Here is a 23,824-nt window from a genome sequence, read left to right as displayed (position 1 = left end):
AGGATAGGCAAATTAAATATTATTTATTTATTGTTTAAAAATATGTGTATACGATATTGTTTATTTATATGTGTATTTGATTTCTGCAAGTTGAAAATGACTGAAATAAATTCACTAAACAAATTCTGCATTCACCTCTGAAATGTCAGTGTTTTGTAAAACATCATTTCAGGTTAAAGTTACTTTTGTTGAAAGACACAAGAGTCTGGCTGCTAGTTTTTTTGTCTTTTTTTTTCTATTTCAGGTTGAAGTTTTTTAAGGAAAGCATCTGTTGTTGAGTATTTTTTTTTTTTTTTGTTATTAATAATTAATTGATGACCTAATTTATTTTTCATTCCAGATGTTGTGTGTTCTTATTAATAAAGATTGTTACGTTAAATGGCATTCTGTTAGGCACTTATTTTGTACCTGTTGTGCACCAGTTTGGCCCGGGGCAGCTCTGCACTCCTCCTTTCATCTCTCTCTCTCTCTCTCTCTCCCTCTCTCGCTCTCTCTCAGGTGCTCCTGATCAGCTGATTAGAGGTTTGCCCCGCCCTTTATATTAAGGCTGGAGGAGGAGGAGGAGGAGGAGGAAGAAGCCCTCCAATCTGTCTTGGTGTTTTGTTTCTTTTGCTCTTTATTATATATTTGCTCCACTGAGGCTGGAGGTCTGGTCGTCGTGTTTTGGCACAGCTTTATCTGTTAGTTTAGCTTAAGCCCCGTTTTAGTCGTTTAAACTTCCACAAGATTACGATCTTTTTGTACATAAAATCATTTTGTTTGCGCACAAGAATAAGCCAAATCTTACTGTGACCGTAACTCTTTTACTCTCTCTACCGCTTGTATTGCAACAACCTTCAGCAACACCTCCACTGCAAGCCCCCCACCTGCAGCTGTTACTGTAAATAGAGCATACTAGAATGAATAATGTGTCTACAACTACGACTATAACATCCACTATTAGAAGTGTTGAGACTATCTGCCTCTACAGCTGCTATATCTACAAATGCTATTACTACCATTGCTGCCACTGCTGCTTTTACAAAGACTGCTACTGGTCTTTATGTAATACAACAATCCTACTGTTACTTTTGGGCCAAATACTTCCACTTTTACTACTTCTCATACTGCTGCAACGTTAACTGTTATTACCTACCACGAAGCAAACTGATTACTATAATTAACAAATAAATTGCCTCCAATCAGTGCAATCCAAGCAATGAAAATGGAAATGCACTTCAAGCTTCAAACTGCTTCTGATTAATTTGTACGTCTTCCATTTTCAAATTTACTTTTAGAAACTTTAATCTTTTCAGGTTTTGATTTTCCCATTCAGCGAGGCACTATAGCAGTCATGAGAGCCTTTCAGGGTAACAACAACAGTTGAATCCGGCTGAATTTAGTCAGAATTTCCTGGAATTCATTACGCTCACCGTAAACTCCAAGAGGCAGTTAGTCTGTGTGTACGTGTGTGTGTGTGTGTGTGTGTGTGTGTGTAGCCGCTCTGTGGTGAACCCCCTCCTAAATTCAACAGGGCTTTGAATCATCTATTGTAACAGCCCTTGCATCAGAAAAGGAGTTGAACAGGTGCTCAGGTGGAGCTCTGCTGTTACAGCCGGGCCGTGTGTGTTGAGTCATTCATGTGTAACACGTTTTGCTGTATGCACTGTTTAGGCTGCACGGAGCCGCACAGCCCTGCATGAAGGACACAGTGTGTGTTTGTTCACCGTGCAGCATGTCAGCAGTAACCAGGGGTTTTCCAAATGCAACGGTCAAATCATCAAATTACACATTTAATAATTCTCTTTGTTGGGGAAGTCACTCAAAAAAAAAAAGTGATTAAAGACACAATGAGAAGGATGTTCTTAAAAAAAGCAATGTATAGACTCATACAAAAATAATCCTCTCCATCATGACCTGTGAGCCACCAGCAGTGTGTGTTGGTGTGTGTGTGTCTGCAGAGACTCGGCCCTCGTCCTTTGAGCTCGGGACTTTTCTGGGCGTCGGCCTTTGGGCAGCGGGTGTGTAGCTCCCAGCCAATCACAGCGCAGCACAGTGCCAGACTGATAGCACCACATCCAACAGCAACTTTGAATGTTGTGTTTACAAACCACAGCCAACAAATCCCCCTCATTCTGCCTTCAAGTAAAATTACTCATTACTCATCACTCACTTCACTTTACTAATTACTCTCTCTAGAAATTAATTAGACTACTAATTACTTTTGCATTACTTTCAAAAACCCAGATCAGCCCTCATCAGAAGGTGAGCAAGACACCAAATCATAGGAGTACTGATCAGTTTTATGTATTATATGATATTAAATAAAAGTTTATATCTGTATGTGCGTGTGTGGTTTCTATTCATTGTCCTGTGTTTTTTCCTGGTTGAATATTATAAGTGATAATTGTTCTTACAGTCACAGCAGTGTCAGCCGTGCTTGGAAGCCAGTTCAGTTTATGAAGTTACATGATTCAGATCCATTTCAGTGTTTTAGTGTTTGGATTACAGGCAGTTTGAGATGAAGCTGCTCCTCGCCCTCAGCAGACAGGAGGCGGACACTGAGAATCCATATCTTTTAAAAAACTAAAAACTCGACTATAGGAGGAATCAGTGGATTTTCCTGGATTTTGGATGATCTTGTACGATCTCCCCTGACAACCCGCCCACCTCTGTCACCGCTCCCTCGCCTCAGCTGTTTCCTGATGCACTGGACGATATGGACAGAGTGATTTTGATCGCTTGTTTGATGTGATTTCTGGGTATTTTTAATGCATTTCATTTTGCTATAATTCAACTGAAGTCCCCTGCTCAAGTATCAGAAACAAGAATTTTCTCTAAAAGTAACTGTAATCTGATTACTGAAAATTCAAATGTAATTAAGACATTACAAAGTTACTGAAAAAAGCCACCACAGCTCTTTGGAGGTTTTACAGCTAACAGTTTCACTCAGTATAATCATGTAACGCCACCCACTCCGCCAACGGAGCACCTACAAAGTCTTACCGCAGTTTTTAAATATTAACGTTTCCAATGGATCTGTCTGCTCGATACGGTGTGAACACGATCAGAGATCACCGTCTCTCCTCATCAGCCTGAGCAGATGAAGATGGAGAGAAACACCAAGCATCCTGGTGTGTCAGCGGTGTGAAGTGTGTCCTGCGGTCAAACACATCCCTGCCCCCGACTCTCTCTCTCTCTCTCTCTCTCCCTCTCCCTCTCTACTGCACTGTTCAGTCAAGCAGAAATGCCATGCAAATAATCTTTAACTAAAAAGACAGAGAGGGAAGTGATGTGAAGAAAAAAAAAAACAGCTGATTATTTACCACAGCCACATGTTGTCAAACAGCAAACAATCTGTTTCCTATTTGGCCACAAACTAGAAAGTAAATTGGGAATAAACAAATAAAGACACCAGAGCAGACAAACAGATCGAGCACGCGCACGCGCACACACACACACACACACACACACACACATGCAGAGAGAGATACACACCAGCTCTCTAGATGCTGGAAAGTATTTTAAAGATCACTATGCATAGCTTCCTATTCCAGACGCACACATGTGCAAATTCATTTAGAAATCAAATAGCAGCCAGACTAATCAATGGTAACCAGGACAGGGTCAAGGACAGGGTTAGCCATACACACACACACACACACACACACACACACACACACACACACACACACACACACACACACACACACACACACACACACACACACACACACACACACAAACACAAAATGATGTTGTTCTTTCAAGCAAATCTGGATCAAAACCAAATAGCCAGAGGCACAGATCAGTGAATGAGATTCCCAGGGTTGTATTTTTACAAAGGATTAAAAAAAAAAAAGAAGAATATTGATTAAATAAAATCTTTAAGTAATTAATTTAAGTAAAGTAATTAGAATATTAAAGTGCAGTAAATATGAATATGAAAATCTGTTCAGCTCAGATATTTTTGTGGAAGATCACTTTTTGGTTTCTGCGGTTGAAGATAAGATTTGCTCTGTATATGAGCACTGGACAGCAGAAATCCCACTGAAGTGAAGCTGCATAAAGCTCTACAGGAAGGTAAGCGCTAAAATTTTGAATGAAATCCGTCATCATGATGGCAAAAATGAAATATAACTGAAAATGAATTTAACTACAATTATCCTTTCATTTTCAGTGTTTACAAGGCTATGCTTCCATCCAGATTCCAGTGCAGCAGCTTGAATGACATACCCAGACTCCCCAGCTGCCTCGCTATCTTTACATCCAAGGGCGAAGCTGCCAGGGTGGCATGTGATCGACAAGTTCAGCCGACACCCTAAAATATTGTCTGAATGAATGAATCCACTGCTGGGTAGTTTAGGAGCTTTATCTAGGGTGACCATATTTTCAAACCCAAAAACCTTTAAGTGCACCACATGCACACAAACCCACTGTTCATCAACATACACACTTTAAAACTACAAGACATTATTGATTTAAATACTTTAATTATAATGTATAAAGTTAACAATAATCTGCTTCCACACTGCATCCAGGAACTATTTTTGCTAAGAAAGAGTGATTATAATTTAAGGGTTATATGTATGTTTAAAAACACCAAAATAAGAACGACTGTCAAAAGCAAATGTGTATCAGTTAAAGGGATTTCTTTATGGAACAGCTTGGATAAAGAATTAAAACTCTGCAGCTCAATCAGCCAATTTAAAACAATGTATAAATCCATGGTAATAGGTAAATATAGATCATTATTATAATTATAATCGAAATAATATGTACTTATGGATCTTTTGATTTCGCTTTTTTTTGTGTGTGTCTGAATTACCTGTTGTTTTCTGATATGTTATGACATCTTATGTTATTGCAATTGTTTTGTTTGTAATTTAATATATATGTAAAAAGGGTAGGCACTATAAGCCTCGGCTTCAGCCTACAATTTTTCGGACTCTGCAAAACTAATTTATTAATCTTTGAAAATGCCAATTAATTGTAACTGAGACCGAAATAAACTATCATCATCATCATCATCATCACACATGTATGAACTTACGCACGCACCAAAGGCGTTTTCATCAGGACGGGGGACAAAAATTTCCGCATTTATCACACATTGTGAGTACACTTCAGCACCACGGACAGCGCCTCCGCAGACGAGAAAAATGTTTTATCTCCAAAAAATCCACAAAAACACAGAGACAATGGGGTGGAAGTGCTACTTGGGTCTGTCAGATGATCACAAACAGGTGCTCTTTTGAAATTTTGGGTGTAAAAAAAAGAAAGATTGTTAAAGTACTAATCCACTGGCCAAAGAATAAGGAAGTGGGGAGGGGTGAAAGAGGGGAGGAAAGGGAATTTGGGAGTAAAATGTATTCCTACAATCCATCCCCTGATCCTTATGTTTTATCCACTGATAGAAACAAACATCGGTGCAATATAACATATGCACCGATTGTCAGATACCTTTTATGACAAAACACGAGGTGTGCACAGGCTACAGTGTCCGCCAGCTAGTCTGTGTTGAACACCGGCTTCTGAGGGCCACGGCGAGAAAAAGTCAAAGTCAAACTGCTTCAACCCCGGCACCGCTAGATTCAGAGAACGCTGAACATTTTCGGTATTTAATATGTGCACGTTCGGTTTTAATGGCTGGTATGAATCATGAAAAAAAAACGCAACAATCTGGTAGTGAATGTTGAAAAACAAGTGATATTAGTGTTTTACAGGTGTTTGTCATGACTCAGGACACCGAGCTAGGAAAGGCTTTGGGTTGTCTGTAAAGTAACTAGTAACTAAAAAGAGCAAATTCAGTCATTTATCTCTGAATAAATAAAACTTTTGCATATTCTGTTTTGAACATTTTTCATTTTTCTGTTGGGAGGCATACGCTATTGAGCAATCTGCAAAGTACAGCTGGAACCTTTTTTTTTTTTTTTTTTTTACACATATTTGTCATGAAAATATTTGTCATTGTCATAAACAGTGTGATGATGCTGGAATAATTTCCGCTGCTGTCATCATTGGTTGCTGTGTATCTGATTATTACTGTTAATATTATTACTGTTACTGTTAATGTTATTCTACATTTTTGGCAAGTAACCATAGTATAAGCGGGATAATCCACTCTGAGGTGCACATTAAAAGGTTTTAATGCATTCCACGAAGACAACCACCCTCCACTTCACATCGGGTGGTTCTTTGCCTCCATGTCATGCATTAAAACCCTTTAACACACATCTTATTGTGGATTATCCCTTACTTAGTGTATTTTCAAGCAAATGTGACTGGGTCTCTTTCTTCTGCTGGCGTGGTTGTGGAGTGAGTAGAGAGGAAAAACAACCCGGAATGGTGCATGCGTCCGAATCTCTAATTTTACTGCACATCACATGCCTGAGAATCACATTTGTGTAGTAGACTTTCTCTCCTGATGTCAAGAGAGGCGCTCTTTGGTTCAGAGGACACATCGCCGCAAAACAAGAGCGTTTAGCTTGTGATTGGGAGCGATCAATAAGGCAAAACGGAAAATCACCAAGGCACAGGCTCCTGCCAAAACATTAAAAAGCCTTATTGAATTGGCTTCATGCCTACGTGTTTTGACATTTCAGTCTTCATCAGGGCAGAGGAGTGAAGAGAGATGAAATTGTTACTTATGTGCTATCTTGTTTTTGCTAAAGCAGCAAAATCAGTTGTTCTTAAGGCCAGTCGGTTACTTTGAAATCAAACTCCTGGTTTTGGATTCGGTTGTAAAAACACAAAAGGGCTGAGAAGTCTGAGGTCATGCCTGTCTTCTCTAAATTTGACCTGCCAGCTTATGACTGTGCACTAATGTGATCTCAGCATCTGTTTTTAGGAGTTTGTCAAGGAAAAGCAAACATTTTAATTCTGAATTACACATAAAACAAAGCAGTACATCTCCTGTGTATATCTGATTCACGGTGTCGTCTGTCATTACTGGAGACTTGTTTTACATGCTATTACCCCAACTTTTAAATCGTTAAAATCAGGGATGCACAATATGGTTTCTTTTTTTTTTTTTTTTTTTTTTGCTGATATCTGATATGCCGATATCATAACTCCTTTGGCTGATGCCGATAGCAATATATGCACCAGTTTTTTCCCTCCTACTTGCAAAGACCATCAAGTCCCTGATGTAGTGTAAATTAATATGCGTACTCTTATCTTGATGGCCCACTGGCAGATGCAGACAAAAAAAATACAGTGCTTTTCAAAATGCAAGCATTCACTGGAGCATTAAGCATTTAGGCATACTTAAAGTGTCATCTGTCAAATTGGCAGAATTTTTTTATTTCGGGCTAATACCGATATTTCATTGTAAAGCCTTTATCGGCCGATACCAATGATAGCGGTATGTGTTGTGCATCCCTTGTTGAAACTGTATTTTTCACATTTTGTCATTTGTAAAAGACAGTTTGAAGTGAAAACAGGGATTCTGTTGTGTTTGGTGTTTAATGTTGATCATTCCTATGTATTTTTGTTGCATGTTGAGCTTTTACCCGTCTTCATTCATCAATCATCAAGTCCATTTTCTTTGTTGTTTACCCAGATCGGGTTTGCAGCGGCCACAGGCCCAGTAGAGCGGCAGTACGAGGGGAGTCACCTCCACCTCCACTGGCTCCTCTAAACGTGGAGGAGCAGCAGCTTGACCCCAAGGTCCTCCCAGATCACTGAGTTCCTCGGCCGCCGCAGAGAGAGGAGCAGACGCCCTGCCGAGAGGCCTCCTCTGGGCCGTATCCGTGAGCTCACCCCTTCAGTCACGACGCAAAGTTCGTGACCGCAGGTGAGGGTCGGAACAAATATTGACCAGTAAATAAAGAGGTTTGCTTTGCGGCTGACCTACTTCTTCACCGGCGTTGTGTCAAAGTCATCACTCAAACTGTTTCAAGATGTTGCAGCTTGAACCTGCCTGCCTCTCTGTTGTTTGAATACCAGCTTTCTCAGCCTCGGCAGACAACAAAACAAGTGCAAGGAGGCTCGTTTGGTGTTTGGTGGCAAATATCTTGCATATACTTCCACAATATTTGATGTCAATCTGTTATGTGCACAGTGATTTTTTTTTCTATGCTTGATTTTCAATTTGATTATATGTCAGTAAATTTGTGTAATGACAATTTTTAAAATAGATACCTTTAACAACAGTCTGTGCCGATCACATGTGTGCATTGACCCTGCACAAAACAAATACACACATACACACAAGCAAACACAAACACACACAGATGTAGAGGGTAAATCCTGGCAGCCAGCCCAGATCATCTCTATCCCAAAGGGTTAACCTCTCGCGTCATTTTCAATCAGGGCCACAGATTATCTGGCCTAACCCTGGTGGAGTGGACTCAATCTTTGGCCAAAGAGTGAAGTAGAGCAGGGATTTCTCCCAGGAAGAATCAATCACTTTGCCAAGCTCCTCAAAGCTCGCCTTCACTTGGACCACACCGCTGGACTCAGACCTCTCTTCTTGTCCAATCTAATTCTGGCCGGACAGCAGGTCAGAAATACTAAGGCTGAAATCACTGACCTAACTGGAGGAGCTTCAGTATTAGGGTCAGTGAATCTGAGTTTGGAGGAAGTTCAGGTGGAAAGGGAATATAAATCATTGCAAATAGTCAAAACAACAGCAGAATCCAGAGTTTTAGAGGGTTAGCTCCTCTCTATAAAACTTTACTCACATAATTTCCCCAACGCTAGCACAGCAAATTCAGGTCAGTGACTGAGTGTGCATATGTGTGTGTTTTTGTGTTTGTGGGTGTGTGTGTGTGTGTGTGCATCTGCAGGCATGCCTGTGCTTGTGTATGTGAGCGGCTATGTGTATGTCTTGGAGTTTCAGCACAGCATTGAAACTGGCAGGGCTGATCATTTCTGGAAACACTGCAGAGCAACCTGTGGGTCAGCACACACTGCATCTGTCCCGCTCTCGTCTCCCTGCGCCTTGTCGACAACTGACTGCAGATTACTGTACAGCCTGGATGTTTGCGGTGATATCACTAAATCAAGGGATTAAAGAGAAAGTTGTCTCTCATTTCAAACAAAAACCATTAAGCTGAGTAAAATCTGGAAAATACAAACCTCACCGAGATGGCTTTACACTTTAGTGATCTAACTCGTTCTAATAAAAAACAATTTTGCCCCACTCGGCGATGTGCATCAGGGGCGGCGAGTAGCGACTTTGAAAACAGATTGAAGTGCGCGTTTTGCCGTGACAGAGCTGCTTTTATATTAAGTTCACTTTTACCCAAAGGAGTCAGGAAGTTGTTAGTTATTTGTTTTCCTGCTCCATTAAATAGATGCATTATTTATGAAGTCAAATATCCTGAGAACCTTGTTCAAACATTAGTGGGATGTTGAGATATGAAAACTGGTGAATCATTTGCCAATTATTTCCCTGTCTATGGAAGAGTGCTCTCCATAACTTCCTCAGTAAGAGAAAGTTGAAGTAGACAGGATATGACATGTCTGTAATTTATGAAGCCGGTGGAGCTGGCAGACGACGACAAAGTCACGTTGGCATTCAAGCATTTTACTACGTGGCCTTGGTGGCACGCCCCATTGCTATTCAAGTGGTCTTAAGTAACCATTTAAATGCATGGAACTTATCCTTCATGAAGATGCTTGAGAATCAAGATGGAGTATACATCACAGTGATTCAACTTTTTTTCCCAGCCTCTTTTTCTGCTTCACATGCTTCAGTGACAATAAATTTATCTGCGAGCTCTCCTAAACTCTTGTCCTATGCAAATCGGGAAACATACGTGCATAATATGAATGTTTCCTTGGACTGACACTTTAACCATGCAAAACACCCTATTGCTGTGTTTTCCAGTTATGCATGGCCTCAAACTGTGACCCAGCAGGGAGCAAATGAGATGTTGGTGCGCTTACCATATGGATTGGTTCCCTGAAATATCTCTGCAAACACCCCCACCCCTCATACTGCACATACAGGCTGCAGCACTGACCTACATCAGTAGCCTATGGACTATCTCATCATCCATCCAAATGGAGCAACCACAGCACATCCATGCAGAATGTGTTCACAGCAGGCCTCAAAGCGGCCAAGGAACAATGTCGAAACACTTGTCATAGCTACAACATTCAATAAGTGTAAAAGTGTAAAATTTAACAAAACAGGAGTGGCCAGCATTCAAACTATGCTGCAAAATACAAGTCACTTTCTTTCAATACTCAAAAAGTGGTAAACAAGTATAAGATTGAATACATCCAAGCTCTTCCCAGATTTACAATTGCAGTTCACATATTTGGCAGATGCTTTTACCCAAAGTGACATCATATGAGATTTTTATACACCCACAAGCAAAGATCAATTCAGGAGAGAAAAATGACATCAAGTGCCATAAAGCTCCGGTTCTGGTCCAGAGAACAGAGGAGCTACCAGGCAGTGCAAGGAGGGAATATAGAGAGTGCATAAAGTGCATGGAGGAAGGAGGAAAGCAGAGAGGCAGAATTTTTCTTTTCTTTTTTTTTTTTTTTTACACAGTCCATTAGGTGAGCAGGTGTTCCCCGAGGAGCTGGGATTTAGCCTTTTCTTAAAGACTGAGAGGGACTCTGCACATTGAATGGAGTTTGGTAGCTCGTTCCACCAGCGAGGAGCCACAGAGGAGAGGAGCATAGCTGCTGATTTAGGGCCTTGTTGTGCCTGAGGCACCAGGCATCGCTCCGTGGTGGAGCGAAGAGGGCGGGAGGGAGCGTAAACCTGGAAGAGGGAGTCCAGGTAGGGGGAAGCAGTTTTGGTTGCTAGGCGAGAGTCAGGGACTTGAATTTGATGCGAGCAGCACCTGGGAGCCGATGGAGGGATGTGAGTGTTTGAGGCATGGTGGTGCCCATTAAGCTAAAGCCAGATGAATGATAATTGAGAGGGATTGTTTGTTTTGTTTTGTTCTGTTTTGTTTTGTTTGTATGACTCTATGCAATTTTTTTTTTTTTTTTTTTTTTTTTTTAGGAAAATCATAATGATTCTGCCTTAAAACATAAGACAACCCTAATTTTTTTTTTCTTAAAAAGAGAGAATTATGTATTTTTATCGATCAGGATCTCTTACCTCAGTGTGAAGTTTTCCAGGGTAGATGTGCTAGAGAGGAAGATATAGAACGTTGCCACTTCTGTGGTCTTCAGGGGTTTGGAGGAGGTCTGGATTACAACAGCGCCCCCTAGCCTCAGTCGAAGGAAGGTGGGGTTCCCCGGTGGAGCTCTGAGCAGGTTGACACTTCCTATCCTCATCATGGGCGTCCCTGATCCCACAGGTCCTCCTCTTCCTCCTACTCCCACTCGTTGTAAACTATCCTGGGGCACACAGTTTCCCGTCTGGTCGCCCCGGCTCTGGAAGTAGACCTCCACAGGGTTCCCCTGGAGCCCACTCGCTCCTTCAGTGCCTCCTGCCTCCCTGCTGGAGCTGCCTGACCGGCTGGCTGGGCTGAACCAGGCAGGTTCTGGCTTCAGCTGGGCCACGCAGAAACCACCTGGTGACACCAGGCATGACCCACGAACCTCCCGTGTCTCCCAGAACGCATACGCTGTCACACAGTGAGCCCCCTCCGTGGCTTTGGCCCCTGTCTTCCCATTATCTTCTCCAGACCCCGTGTTGCCCTGCACCATCATGATGTCTCTTTCTGTCGGCATGTGGAAGAGTATCTTGACTACAGGGGCTGAGGAACGAACCTGGCGGACCAAAATCACTGGCAGGATCGTGCGACCACTCAGGAGTAAGTCTGGCGGAACGGGAGCATCTACAGTCAGGGGGCCGTAGGAGGCATTGACAACTGGCTGGGGGAGCCCGGCTCCTGCACCAGTGATGAGAAAAGTTTGCGTCTGAGCCCTCAGGCTGGAGTTGCCCGGCTGCTCCTGGGTGTTCTGGCTTAGAAACACATGGTCCATATTGAGGACCTGAAAGCCCACTGTAGGATAGATTGGGGATGGAGTAGAATAAATCCCAGTGTCTTCAGAAACCTTCTGGCTGTCTGCAACTAGAACAGAAGAAATCACAAGGAAGAGGTTATTTCTTAGGCTGGGGACTGAACTTGGATATTTTTATGGCACCGACCAAATTGCTTCAATACAATCCAGTGTCGAAAGATGCCATGGTACCAAAATTTCAATACCTAAGGAGTAAATTCATCAGTGTCAGTGAGCCAATAAACATGCAGCATGCTCGTACCAAGATCTAGTAATGCTGATGACTGGCTGTCTGGTGTTACACATTGTAGAGGCATGCAGGAAAAACACTGTGTTATAAAATTGATTTTATAACAAGCTTTTCTAAAGTTGATATCGGAAAAGGGTATCGTTCAGAAAATGGTAACGAAGTCACAATATTGGTCCCAGAACCAGTATTGAAAATTTCTGAATAATACCCAGCCCTATTAGTGCTAATAACTACTACAACTTGAATTCAGCACAGCACTACTGGGTGTCAAAACTGCTGACTTCTTTGCTTGGATTGCCAACTTATGTGTGGGACTAAACACACGAGCTCCATTGCAGTGCCTCTTGGTAAGGACGAAACCCTGCAGAAGTTAGGTGCTCAATTTGATGCTTTGTGCTTTTGAGCAAGAGAAATCTGTGAAAAGGCTACTAGAAAACTAATTACTGCTTCATTGAGGCCATCAGTTTTGGGGTCACAGTAACTGCTGTGCAACAAAGAATGTGATTTTCTTTTTTTTCTTTCTTTTGCGAGCACATTTTCCTCTCTGAAGACATCTCGCTCAGAGACTCCTCTTTCAAGGGGTGACATCTAAAAGCCTGCAAACGTAGCTCCTCATCACACGAAAGATTTGTACAGATCTTTTGAACGAAAACTGAGCCACTATGTAATTCTGTTCTGTTGCATTTCATATATACGGTATTTGGAAAAGAAGGTTTGGCAGACTAATAATGGCACATTATGTAGATGGAGTGGCAGGCCATTTGAAGCAAAAGACTACGGAGTGTCGCCCAGGTGGTAAGATAATGAGCAGTGAATTTACAAGTCGCTGTTAAAATGGTCAAAACCATCAGAGAAAGAAAAGTCCAGACGCCATGTGCAATCTAAGGCTTGAAATGTCACATTTTGGTCTAAATGAATCTATTTTGGGAGCAAAACTCATAGTGTGTGCACTTGTCTTCCTCTTTTTGTGTTGATTTGAGCTCTGTTTCTTGTTCGGTTATTTGCTAAGGCTGTGATAATAACCAGGAATACTCGAAAGCAGCATCATTTCTGCTTTTTGTTTGTTTGCTTGTTTGTTTGGGCGGCTGTTTGTTTGTCGTTTCAGCCGATGTAACTGAAGCCATCACTGGCTCCACGGGCTTTGGCTCCAGAGATGCTCATTATCGCTCGCAGCACCCTTTGACCAGCCTGCTAGTTTGTTTGTTACTTTAGCACATGCACATGCTTACTCTATTGGCTTCAGAAAACAGAAGAAAACACCAACAACCTCATGTGAAGATTACTCCCACTGATTTAAGAAGCAAAGTTAAGGAAGATACTTGGATTTCCCTCAGTGAAAGCAAGCCTTAACTCGGCACTCTGATCTTCTCTCTTGCAAATGTAAAACAGAACACCAGACGAAATCTTCCAAGAACAGAAAAAAAAAAATAATAAAATTGCATATTGTGAACCAACTCCAGGAAACACCGCCAATCTTTTGCTGCACATGAAAGTAGGATATGGCGTAATGAAATATCTCAAAAACCTGAAAATGGATTTCCATTCATTTTGATGGACCCCTGGGCCAAAAAGCTGTTAAACGCTTACACTACATACGCCTGAACATTTTAATTAGTTGAACTTGATAAAACATTTCTTCGGGGTTCGCTCTTAAACATAATACTCTGCAAAGGTTAAACGGCTCAAGATTACAATTATAACCCGATTTTTATTCATGTCAATCAAGCCGCAAACCAATTAATGGGAGAAAGAAAACACAAAAACGAAATTGTCGTATCTAATCCAACGTGACCCTCTCTTTCTCCCTAAAAAATCATAATTAGTAACACTGCCACACTTCTGACCATTAACGGAGGTAAAGTAAGACAGCAGTAAGCCACCAACAAACTGCTACTGACCTAGTGGTTATACCCCGTGCTTATCGCAGCTGGATTTTACAATAATGGACCAGACTGTGCATCTCAGTCTCGATATGACATATATACAGATATTAAAGACAAAAGCACTTAAGATGAGATTACTTTACTGGGGGAAAAAAATCCATCTTAAGTTATTTAGTTTCAAATTCAGTCTTACAATCTGTTTCCCCTAAAACCTGTAAAAAAAAAAAAAAAAAAAAGGAAAGAAAAAGAAAAAATCTGCAAGAGGGATGAGATAATCCCACTTGTCTCCAGTATAGTTTCACTTGTTTGTGCATGGGAGGGATAATAAATATGTTGAAACAAAGCAGAGTAATGCAGATGAGCAAACTGGAGGCATTACTGTTATTGATAAAGTGACACTTGATGCAAGAAAATTCTCAAAAAACTGGGGTTAGAAAGAAATAAAAATGATTTTTACACTGCATTTGAAGCTCTTTTTTTTTTTTTTTTTTTTTTTGTCAGTTTCCACTTAAATAGAGATTTCAAGATAAAGGTGGTGGTTGGGATATGCTGCCCCCTCATCTGTAGACTCAAAGTTACTCCTCACACCAACTGGAGCTGCACTGCTCCATGCTGCTGAATATTATATCAAACGTTCACTGATAAATTCACTGTTAATTTGTGAAGTCTTGGCTGGTCTTTATGAAGCATCTTGACCCGTGCCACTGGAACCAAAAAAAAAAAAAAAAATCAACGAACACTTAAAATGCTATTATAAACGCGAGCTCGTCCTCGGATGTGCTCTCTGACACATCAGCGAGCACATCTCAATGACCGGACAACCGTGAAAGATAACGCTGCCATGCATATTCATGTATCACAGACACTGCTCCCTATCATTTAGATAAGCATTAAGAGCACAGACGCACACCTGAGTCCTAGAGTATAGATGGATGCAGTCATATCTGTACATCATAAATACACAGATGTGCGCACAAACGTGATGCATACCAACACACCCCATTCTCTAGTACATAAACACTCACACACACACATATACACACAAAATGCATATACACGCAGGTAATCTTAGAAAGTAGTCTTCTGATATCTTTATCGCCAGGAGACAGACAGCTTAACTTCATGGCTCCTAATGCAGGTTATCTCTGAACGGCAGAAACAGCGGCAGAACTTCAAGCCTCCCTAATCCCACTGATGAATTTTCCCAAGGCGCACTATTGTGTGCGTTATTTTACAGTGCATTTTTTGTCACTTCCATTTGGACAGGAGGGGAAACAGCAGAGCGGACACACAGAGGGTGGAAGGTTATCTAGGAATTCACCTCCCCCACTCCCTCAAAAAAAGACAACAAGTAGAATAAATGTAAATTAAGCATAATGCGTACGTTTTAGCAAAACGACTGGAACCTCCAAATTCAAGTGTCTGAAAGAGATTATTTTAAGTACCATAACATTCAGTTATCATTGGCCTACTTCATGTTATTTATACTGTCAGAAACATGGGGTGCAGTAGGAGTCCATTTCTGTCCCCCAAGGTACAATCTACACAAAAGTTCCTCCTATAAGGCTAATTATTGGACCTCAAGGTAATTATGTGAACCTTTTTTTTTTTTTTTTTTTGATCCAAAAAGTCACATATATGTTGCCAAGCAGTAAAAGGTACATATATGTACTGTTTCCTCAAAATGTTCTGGCACAATGTTGGAGGACAGCATTTGTTAGGCCAAATACATTGAATGAATGAATAAATAAATGAAGGAATTCATAAATATATATATAAACACGTAACTAAATAAATCAGTGAGGTAAAATATTCACTTAAGGTAGATTTTAATTTGTAGGCTATGGTTGAGTTGCCTTGAAATAAGTTGTGTAGATTTGTGGATATGAAAAATAGGTAATACAATTCTCCAGTCGATATTGTGGTTATAATATAGGTACAAGACTAGTTTCTATACAAACTACAAGGGGACAAATTAGTTCCCAATGTTAAAGGTACGAAAGCTGCACCTTAGAGGCCCCTGTGACAAGCCGTTGGACCTCTAAAGGTACAATCATGGGCTTTTATTTTTATTTTCTGAGAGTGTGACATCCAAAGTGCGTACCAAAATTAAGAGTTCAATTAGTGAAGATTCTCAATCCTACTTTATATGCGTGTGTGTGCCTCTACAAGTAGGCTATGCCTCTGTAACACGCATAATTAATTTTATCCTCACAGTATTTTTGAATCGTGCCTTGTGGGCCTTATAGGCGCTTTCAAGCTGCCCCTCTCCTATTCTGAAATCTGTCATTTCGGAAATTAATAACTAAGTTGAGTGAAGGGGTCTGGTTGGAAAGAGCCAAACGCTGTGGTCAATCTCACCTTTAGTGACAGCGGTTAGAACAGCCACCGCGACAACTGAGAAAGCAGGACGGAGAGGAAGGCTGAGCATCATCCTGGTGAGCTGGCAGGTCGTCGCCAGCTGCAGCTCTCCAAGGCGCACCGGGGGAAGCTTTCTGCGTGCGCGCTGCTGGGAGAAGAGGCTGCAGACAAACCATACCATTGTTTGGTGTCCAGTAAAAGGAACTAACTCTAAAGGACCAAAATGAAAAAAAGGCCTTCTGATTTGCTCTCCTGTAGGTCTGGCTGATTTCTTCACCCACACAGTGCCTCCTCTCGCTGCATCGGTGATGTTTAAACCTGGTTTCTCTCCATATGCGCCAACTTTCCCTAAAGCGCTCCACAGGGCAGTTTTCCCTCCAGTGGCAGGGCTCTAGAGGCAGGGCAGGACAGCAACAGGCGCGGCTATTCTCATGATAAAAAAAGAAAAAAAAAATCAGTAAACATGTGCAGTCTGTCAGATTAGAGAGAGCCACGTGGGTAATCGGCGTTAGGGAGAGAGCTGCGAGCAAATTAAATGCGCACAAGGTCAAAGGGATCAGTGATTTCTCCATGAGTCGTTTTGATGTTGATTTGTGAAATTTAAGATATGATTCTGGGCTGAAGGGTAAATATTGTTTGCAGAAACACATCAAACCATTAAGAATCTCTATTAGTAGATGCAAAATATCTCTTAACTCTTATTATAATGATTGTGCAAGTACAAAATGAGAGCATTGCTTTACCAGTTTAAATTTAGTTAATAATATTCAGTTAATTAATTTAGTTAATTAATATTTTTAGTTATTTATTATTTATTATTCTTATTATTATTCGTATTGCTGTTGTTGCTATTGCTTTTGCTGTTGCTGTTGGTGGTTAAATTACAGTGAGATTCTCTGGCAGCACGTGCGCCTGTTCATTTCCAAAATGATCTTTGTTTTGGATTGTTCTTATGGAGAAAAAGTCAGGAGTTGTCAAAGTTTTGCCAGCTGTCAGCTGCATATTTCCAGTCCGCAGCGTCACTGGGATCTTACCGCGCTGGAAAGGGATGGAGCAGATTGATGCAGACACTATAAAGCCTTGCAGTGTCATAGCACACTGCACATTTGGAAACATTATAAAATATAATAAGCACACAAACATGCAAACCCCCCCTTTAGTCTGTGTGTCTCGGCTGCCTAATGTGAAGCTCTTGCCAGTGTTCTCCCTCTGAGAATATTGCCTCACATGCAATGTTCAGGGATGTGAGACATTTTCTGTGGAGAGATCAATGTGGTGAATTCAAATAAGAGAGTAAAATGAATATAAAATGTATTTTGATTCTGTGTTCCTGCAGGCCCATAGGCCACATTTAACCTCTTGCATTCTGAGTAATTGTGTCTGTGTGTGTGAGTTTTTTTCTGTATTACCTCGTCTGTTTTGATCTAGAATGCCATACACTCATGATGATGAGATAGACTGAGCATCGACGTGAATAGAAAGCCTGAGCAGAAAAGTCCTGACGTCTTGCGGCTGTGCACTGGATGGACTGAAAAGATGGACTGAGACGATGAGAGGAGTTTGTGCTGTGAGAGCGAGCCAGGGGTTACGGCTCATCAACACTTTGTCATCCATTCTGGATTCACACTAAGACATCAGACTAGGTGCTGACACCAGATTTACAGTACAGAGCCCCCTACAAGATTTAATGAGCTGAGCCAACAGGCAGACTTGTCCTCCCTGGCATCCTCTCTTCAACATCCCCCTCCGACTGCCTCTTAATGCTGTCCCAGCTCCTTCCAGCCACTCCTGCTTGATTTTTGTTTGCGTGCGTGTCTTTGCAAAGTTAATGTTTGTGTACGTGCAAGCACACCTGTGTCAACAACACTTTATGCCTGAAATAAATCAGCTTTCCTGACAGAGATGTGTCTGCCAAGCAAACGCATGGTGTCCAGCGCCTCAGTGCATTCTGCTTTAATGGAAGGTGGCGTCAGTGCCAAGGTGACGGCATTATGCAAGCAGGCATCATTGGTGAATAAACATTTCCTTCCCTGACAGCAGACACTGATTAAAATAAATATGTGCCTTAGAGGCACATTTAAGAATATATAAATGCCAATAAAACTGTGGAGAATTAATGGCTTGTAGTATCTCAGGAGAGTACCTTGAAGTTACACATTACACCCTGCACCCCAAGTTCAGGGCTATCATTAGCATTGCATTTTTAATCCAGGAGGCTTTCATTTGAGCACTCAGTTTGTATTTTTTTTTTTTTTTTTTGACTGGATGAGATTATTAAAGGAATGCTCCAACATTTTGAGCAAAATTCTCCTTTTCTAACTTAACCAGACTGAGACAAGATGTTCAGTCAACATCTGTACATCCAGTGGCTCGGTTCCCATGGCTAGCATTTTGTGTTAGCTTAGCATAAAGACTTGAAGTCTATAGGAGTCGATAGCCTGGCTCCCTCAAAGTGAAAAATAAACGTCATAGCAACTCTGAAGCTGTCTTATTTACAGCGTATCATGGATTTGAAATACACGTCTGAACCACTAGACATACAGAGGTGAAAATGGTATCGAACATCATGTCTCAGTCTGGGTAAGTCAGAAAAAGGATATTTTGCCCAAACGTTGGAGTATTCATTTAAAGCTGACAGTGGCAGTGGCCACGGACTGTTGAGCCTGGGAAAGGCTCCAGATCTCAGCTGTTGTTCTGGAAACTCGACCTGCTGCTGCTGTCAGCTGATGGGGGCAGAGATGACTGAGAGGTGGTCAGATTCACCATGTGTGACCTCCGCTGGATAAAAAGCTGCTACCAGGTGGCTGAAATGTTTGTGGGGGTTATTTGAAGTGGAACAACATGATTTGCCCCCTAAATCCCTATAATGATTTTTGTTGTTGTTGTTTTAAAGAGTCTTGATTTTCATCCAGCTGTTCAGACAAAAATAGAAGGAGAAATTACCATGGAGGCTATGGGTCAGAGACAAAACTTACTCAGGAATATTCATAAAGGGAAGAGTGGACATAATACTCACTCATCCCTTGTTGGCAACTAATGGTGTTTACAGACTGTGATAAGCAATCTTCTAAGTTTATTGCAAGCCACAATGTGCAACATGGATCTAGCAAACTTGGATATGACATCAAGTTTGATGTATGTAGACTGTGCGACAATCACACACGGATATGGCGGATGTACAAGAAGACATCATCGGCGTACGTCATCCATCTGCACCGCTGTAGTGGTAAACAATGAAGCTCAGCAAAAAAATGAGCCCTTGCAATGGTGGTATTAATGTGTTGGGACAAAAAATCCAACACAGAGGATGAGGACAAACAACAAAGGGACTCCCTTCGGCGTTATCATAAGATATCGCCATGTTTCTTCCATGTCGTCCATATCTTTCGTTTGGGACAACCCAAATTTGCACAGTGTATAACCGGATCAAGCCAGTCACATACTAAGAGGAACAGCAGTCACTGTAAATAGTCACAAATGGAAGTCACTATTTCAAGAAAAAAATACAGATCTAGGCTCACTGGTGAGGTAAAAATGGTCCATGAATTTCATATTTTTTCGGAAATTCCTCTCTCACCGTCTTCCACAATGAACCGTGGAGAAGGAGTGTGAGTCGATCTCATTCCTACCGCTCGTTCATTTTTTCATCTTTCTACATGTTTTGTGTCACGGTATCTCAGACACCTCTAATTGGATTTTGACACTTCTTAGGGGGGTAGATTTGCCCCGCCACTTTGTGCCACCTTCTCAGTTCGGCTGATGGGCCCGAAGGGGGCACTGCAGTGTTTGTGTGTTCACCCATTTGTGAGGTGAGGTATCTCAAACACATTTTCCCCATCACATTTCTGCAGCAGGAAAATGTGTTTGTGCATAGTATCTCAAACAGCACTGATCTGGTTTTAATCAAATTTGGGGAAATTCTGCATCTCATCACTGCACTGCATACTTCCTGTTGATTTATTTATTTGTGGATTTTCATTACACTGACTTGCATAGTGGTCCCCTACGATTGCATATTAAAACATGATAACATATTTACTATTGAGTGGCCATTAAACAGGTTGCCTTATTTGTGGAGGACAATATATTTGCTGTGGCCATATGTAAAGATACTAGTTTTGAGTTTTGTTTTATTTTATTTGGGTAATGATTAAGCAAAATAAAGATGGGGGGAAACTGTACCAGTGAGACACAGTAAAAAAAAAAAAAAAAAAAAAAAAAATCTTGCTGCAAAAGAAAAGCAGCAGAACATATGAAAGTAGCTTTAAAGCTGTAAAGTCAGAGTGTTACTTTGAGTGAGAATGTGTGTGTGTGTGTGTGTGTGTGTGTGTGTGTGTGTGTGTGTGTGTGTGTGTGTGTGTGTGTGCAAATGTATGATGCCTCTTGAACGCAAGTCATGAAAGCTCTTCCTTGAGACTCATTTAGCTAAAGTGCACGCAGTGCTCATGACATCCCAGGATCAAATATGGACTGCTACCTTTGTTGTGGATGTCATCCCTCTTTTTCCCAGTCTTCCCTGTCTCTTTCTCCACTGTGATCTTATCAATAAAGGCAAAACGCCAAAAAACAAAGAAGTAAAGATGGGACTTAAAGAAGAAAGGGTTCATAAAACACATATAACGACATACAAAGGGCATGTATAATGGGTTGCCATGTGTTTGTGAGCAAGTCTTTCCTCGCTTCAAGACACAAAGTTATGTGCTTGATCCTTTTTTTTTTTCATGCATCCAAATAATGACTAGGATTCCAGTAGAAGAAGCTGTTATATCTCCAGTATCCTGAAATTCAACCAGCTGACACGGAAGAGCACCTGGATACCCTGTCGGCCTCGAAGCTGACATCCAGATGAACTATGACCAGGCTGTGACTGATCAGTGCACACAGGGGTCACCATATGATTAGTAGATCTGTTAACCTTTACCGACAGTAATCCAGCTCAGAGATGGAAATTGAACTATGGCACCGTTCCATCTTTTAATCAGTCTGTAGCCCTTCCTGTTACTCCATTAGCTAAATGGTGATAAAATGGACTTCCAACTATCCATCAAACAGCGTAAAACAGCATCAGTGTAAGTGTTGCGTCCGGTTGTCAGGGGATCGTGTGAATAAATTGGCTAATACTAAGATATACAGAGGCGTTTCAAGAAGACCCAAGACAACTGGAGTCATTAAGGTGTTTATGAAGCCCTCTAAGCCGCCATGATTGTAGACTGCTCCTCTATTCCTCTAATCTCCAAGGAGTTCGGGAGGCCGTTCGCCAAACATAAAGCTGTCTTTATACCGGTGTAATAACAGCCAGCGCTGCAGCCGGGCAGGGATTCAGTCGGCCAGCCAGTCATTTCAGCACGAGTGGCGTTAACTCCGAGAGCTCTCCAGCGGCGCAGGGAAGTGATGCCCTGTGGATGTCTCCCACTCCAAGCAGTCTCAGACAAAGATGAATCACTGAGGCCAGGCCTGAGCCCCAGCTTCTTCCCTTCACTGATGTCAGCCAACATTCCACAGTTGATGAAGAATGAATGTGCTTCTTGGAGCGTGGCTGCTATAAACATCAGTTTTCCACCCTGCGGGATACCCAGAATGAGTTACCAGCCAGGTGGAATATCCTCCCACTGACAACCTGCCCTCGGAGCGCCGTGATCGACATGTAAGGGGGTTTGCCTCCAACCACCTGCTGGGAAACACATTTATACAGGAGCAAATGAATGGACATGCTGGAAGGATACTCCGTGTAATATAGCTTGTTGCTGCGGATTTCTCTTACTCAGGCTGACAGAGGAATTATTTGGCACTTAGAAAACAACAGATCATTCACAGCATCGGGTCATATTTCTGAGCCAGGACGGCCTTGGATGTTTGTAGCAATGCAGTTTTTCGCATCTTTGATATCTGAGTATGCACTGAAATTCCTTTCACTGTAAACAAGGAGAAACAACTTCCATTAGATAGGTAGGCAGAAGAGACACTTTTCTCAAAATCACATTCTAAAAGGAATACTCCGACTTACCCAGACTGAGGCAAGATGTTAGATACCATTTTCACCTCTGTACGTCCACTGGTTCAATACTTATGGATAATATAGGAATTCTAGGAAGTCTCCCATAGACTCCCATAAGTGAAAAACTAAACTTTACAGCAACTCTGAAGCTGTCATATTTATACAGTGTATCATGTGGATTTGAAATACACATCTTTGGATTTTTTTTTAAATAAAATGAGAGCCACTTCAGGACAAGTTAGATGGATGGTGGAACTGAAACTGCTGAATACATAATAATAATCGGTTCGACTATCGCAGTGATCCGCTCACCGCTGAAGGTATAGAAAGATCCAACACTCAGAAAATGACTCTCACTTTTGTTCTTTGTTTTTTTTTTTAATTCCAAGGTGTGTATTCCAGATACACACAATACACTGCGTGAATAAGACAGCTTCAGAGCTGCTGTAAGGCTTATTTTATCACTCTGACGGAGCTAGGCTAATGACTCCCACAGACTTCAAGTCTTTATGCTAAGCTAAAATGAAATGCTAACCCTACCCGTAGCCACTGGATGCACAGAGGTGAAAATTGTATCAAACAGCTCGTCTCGATCTTGGTAAGCTGGAAAAAGGGTATTTTGCCCAAAACGCTGAGGTATTCCTTTAGCGCTGCGCTGTACTCACCGAGCCCCCAATAAAATATGCCAACTCTCAAACCTCATTAAGGCAGACATATGGACGGCATCAGGAGCCCAAATTCTAGCGTGCAGAAACTTAATAAGAAATCTCAAACTTGTCCAATGACAGACGACGTCTTGTCTTATGTCGAAGTCGAGTAAAAAATTCCACCTGTTCTGGAGCATCTGAGGAGATCCCTGCTGTGATACCGGGGCGAGGATCAAGTTGAGGTTGGGAGTTTAACTGGCACTCCGGGGTTTTGTGAAATATTCAGCAAGGCCAACAGAAGACGGATGGCTTCTCACGCCCCCTCTGGTGGAGTGGCGGGCGGGACGAAAGGCAGTGATAGAGAGGTTACAACCGGCGAGAATTTTAAACATCCATCGGCCCTCGGGGGACTCGCCGAGACTTACAGCTCTATACAGATCTGGTGTTTAGCAGAGGGAAATAAGGGCAGGAGAGGACAGAGGAGGAGGAAGAGAGAGGACGGGCGGCCGGGCGGGAGAGGTGGAGAAGAGAGATGAGGGGCTAATAGAAGGAAGGAGAAGGGAGGAGAGGAGGGGGCGTGAAAAGAGATGAGCAGTTTACAGCAGAACTAGCGGAGGCAACAAAACAAAAAATGCATTGATTTACGAGTTCAATCTTCTCTCTTTCTTACCCTCCTGACAAGAAAATATGTATTTCAGAATAAGCTGCTGAGCCACTGCAGTATTTCCTCGCATGTATCCCCCCGTCTTTCAGCCGTTATTCTCCGTTTCTGACCACTTTTGCC

The 23,824-nt window shown here is 41.8% G+C and overlaps 1 protein-coding gene across 2 annotated transcripts in view; it reads right to left on the bottom strand.

Annotated features, from left to right (window-relative positions):
* LOC115369531 (transmembrane protein 132C) overlaps nucleotides 1–21,202 on the bottom strand; it is a 72,715-nt gene extending 51,513 nt beyond the window's left edge. The window contains exons 1-3 of one of the 2 annotated variants that reach the window (XM_030066164.1): nucleotides 21,197–21,202; nucleotides 16,399–16,723; nucleotides 11,054–11,975 (exon numbers count right to left, since the gene is read on the bottom strand). In XM_030066164.1, coding sequence (XP_029922024.1) covers nucleotides 11,054–11,975; nucleotides 16,399–16,579 — 1,103 coding nt within the window. In that variant the 5' untranslated portion in view covers nucleotides 16,580–16,723; nucleotides 21,197–21,202. Of the gene's footprint in view, nucleotides 1–11,053; nucleotides 11,976–16,398; nucleotides 16,772–21,196 lie in introns of those variants that run through there. The other variant, XM_030066163.1, reaches the window with a different exon arrangement.
* Between the last annotated feature and the right edge of the window lie 2,622 nt (nucleotides 21,203–23,824).

This window comes from Myripristis murdjan, chromosome 12 (genome assembly GCF_902150065.1).
Source record: "Myripristis murdjan chromosome 12, fMyrMur1.1, whole genome shotgun sequence".
Lineage (NCBI taxonomy): Eukaryota > Metazoa > Chordata > Actinopteri > Holocentriformes > Holocentridae > Myripristis > Myripristis murdjan.
Note: the sequence above shows the minus strand (reverse complement) of the source record. Positions and strands in the feature narration are given on the sequence as shown.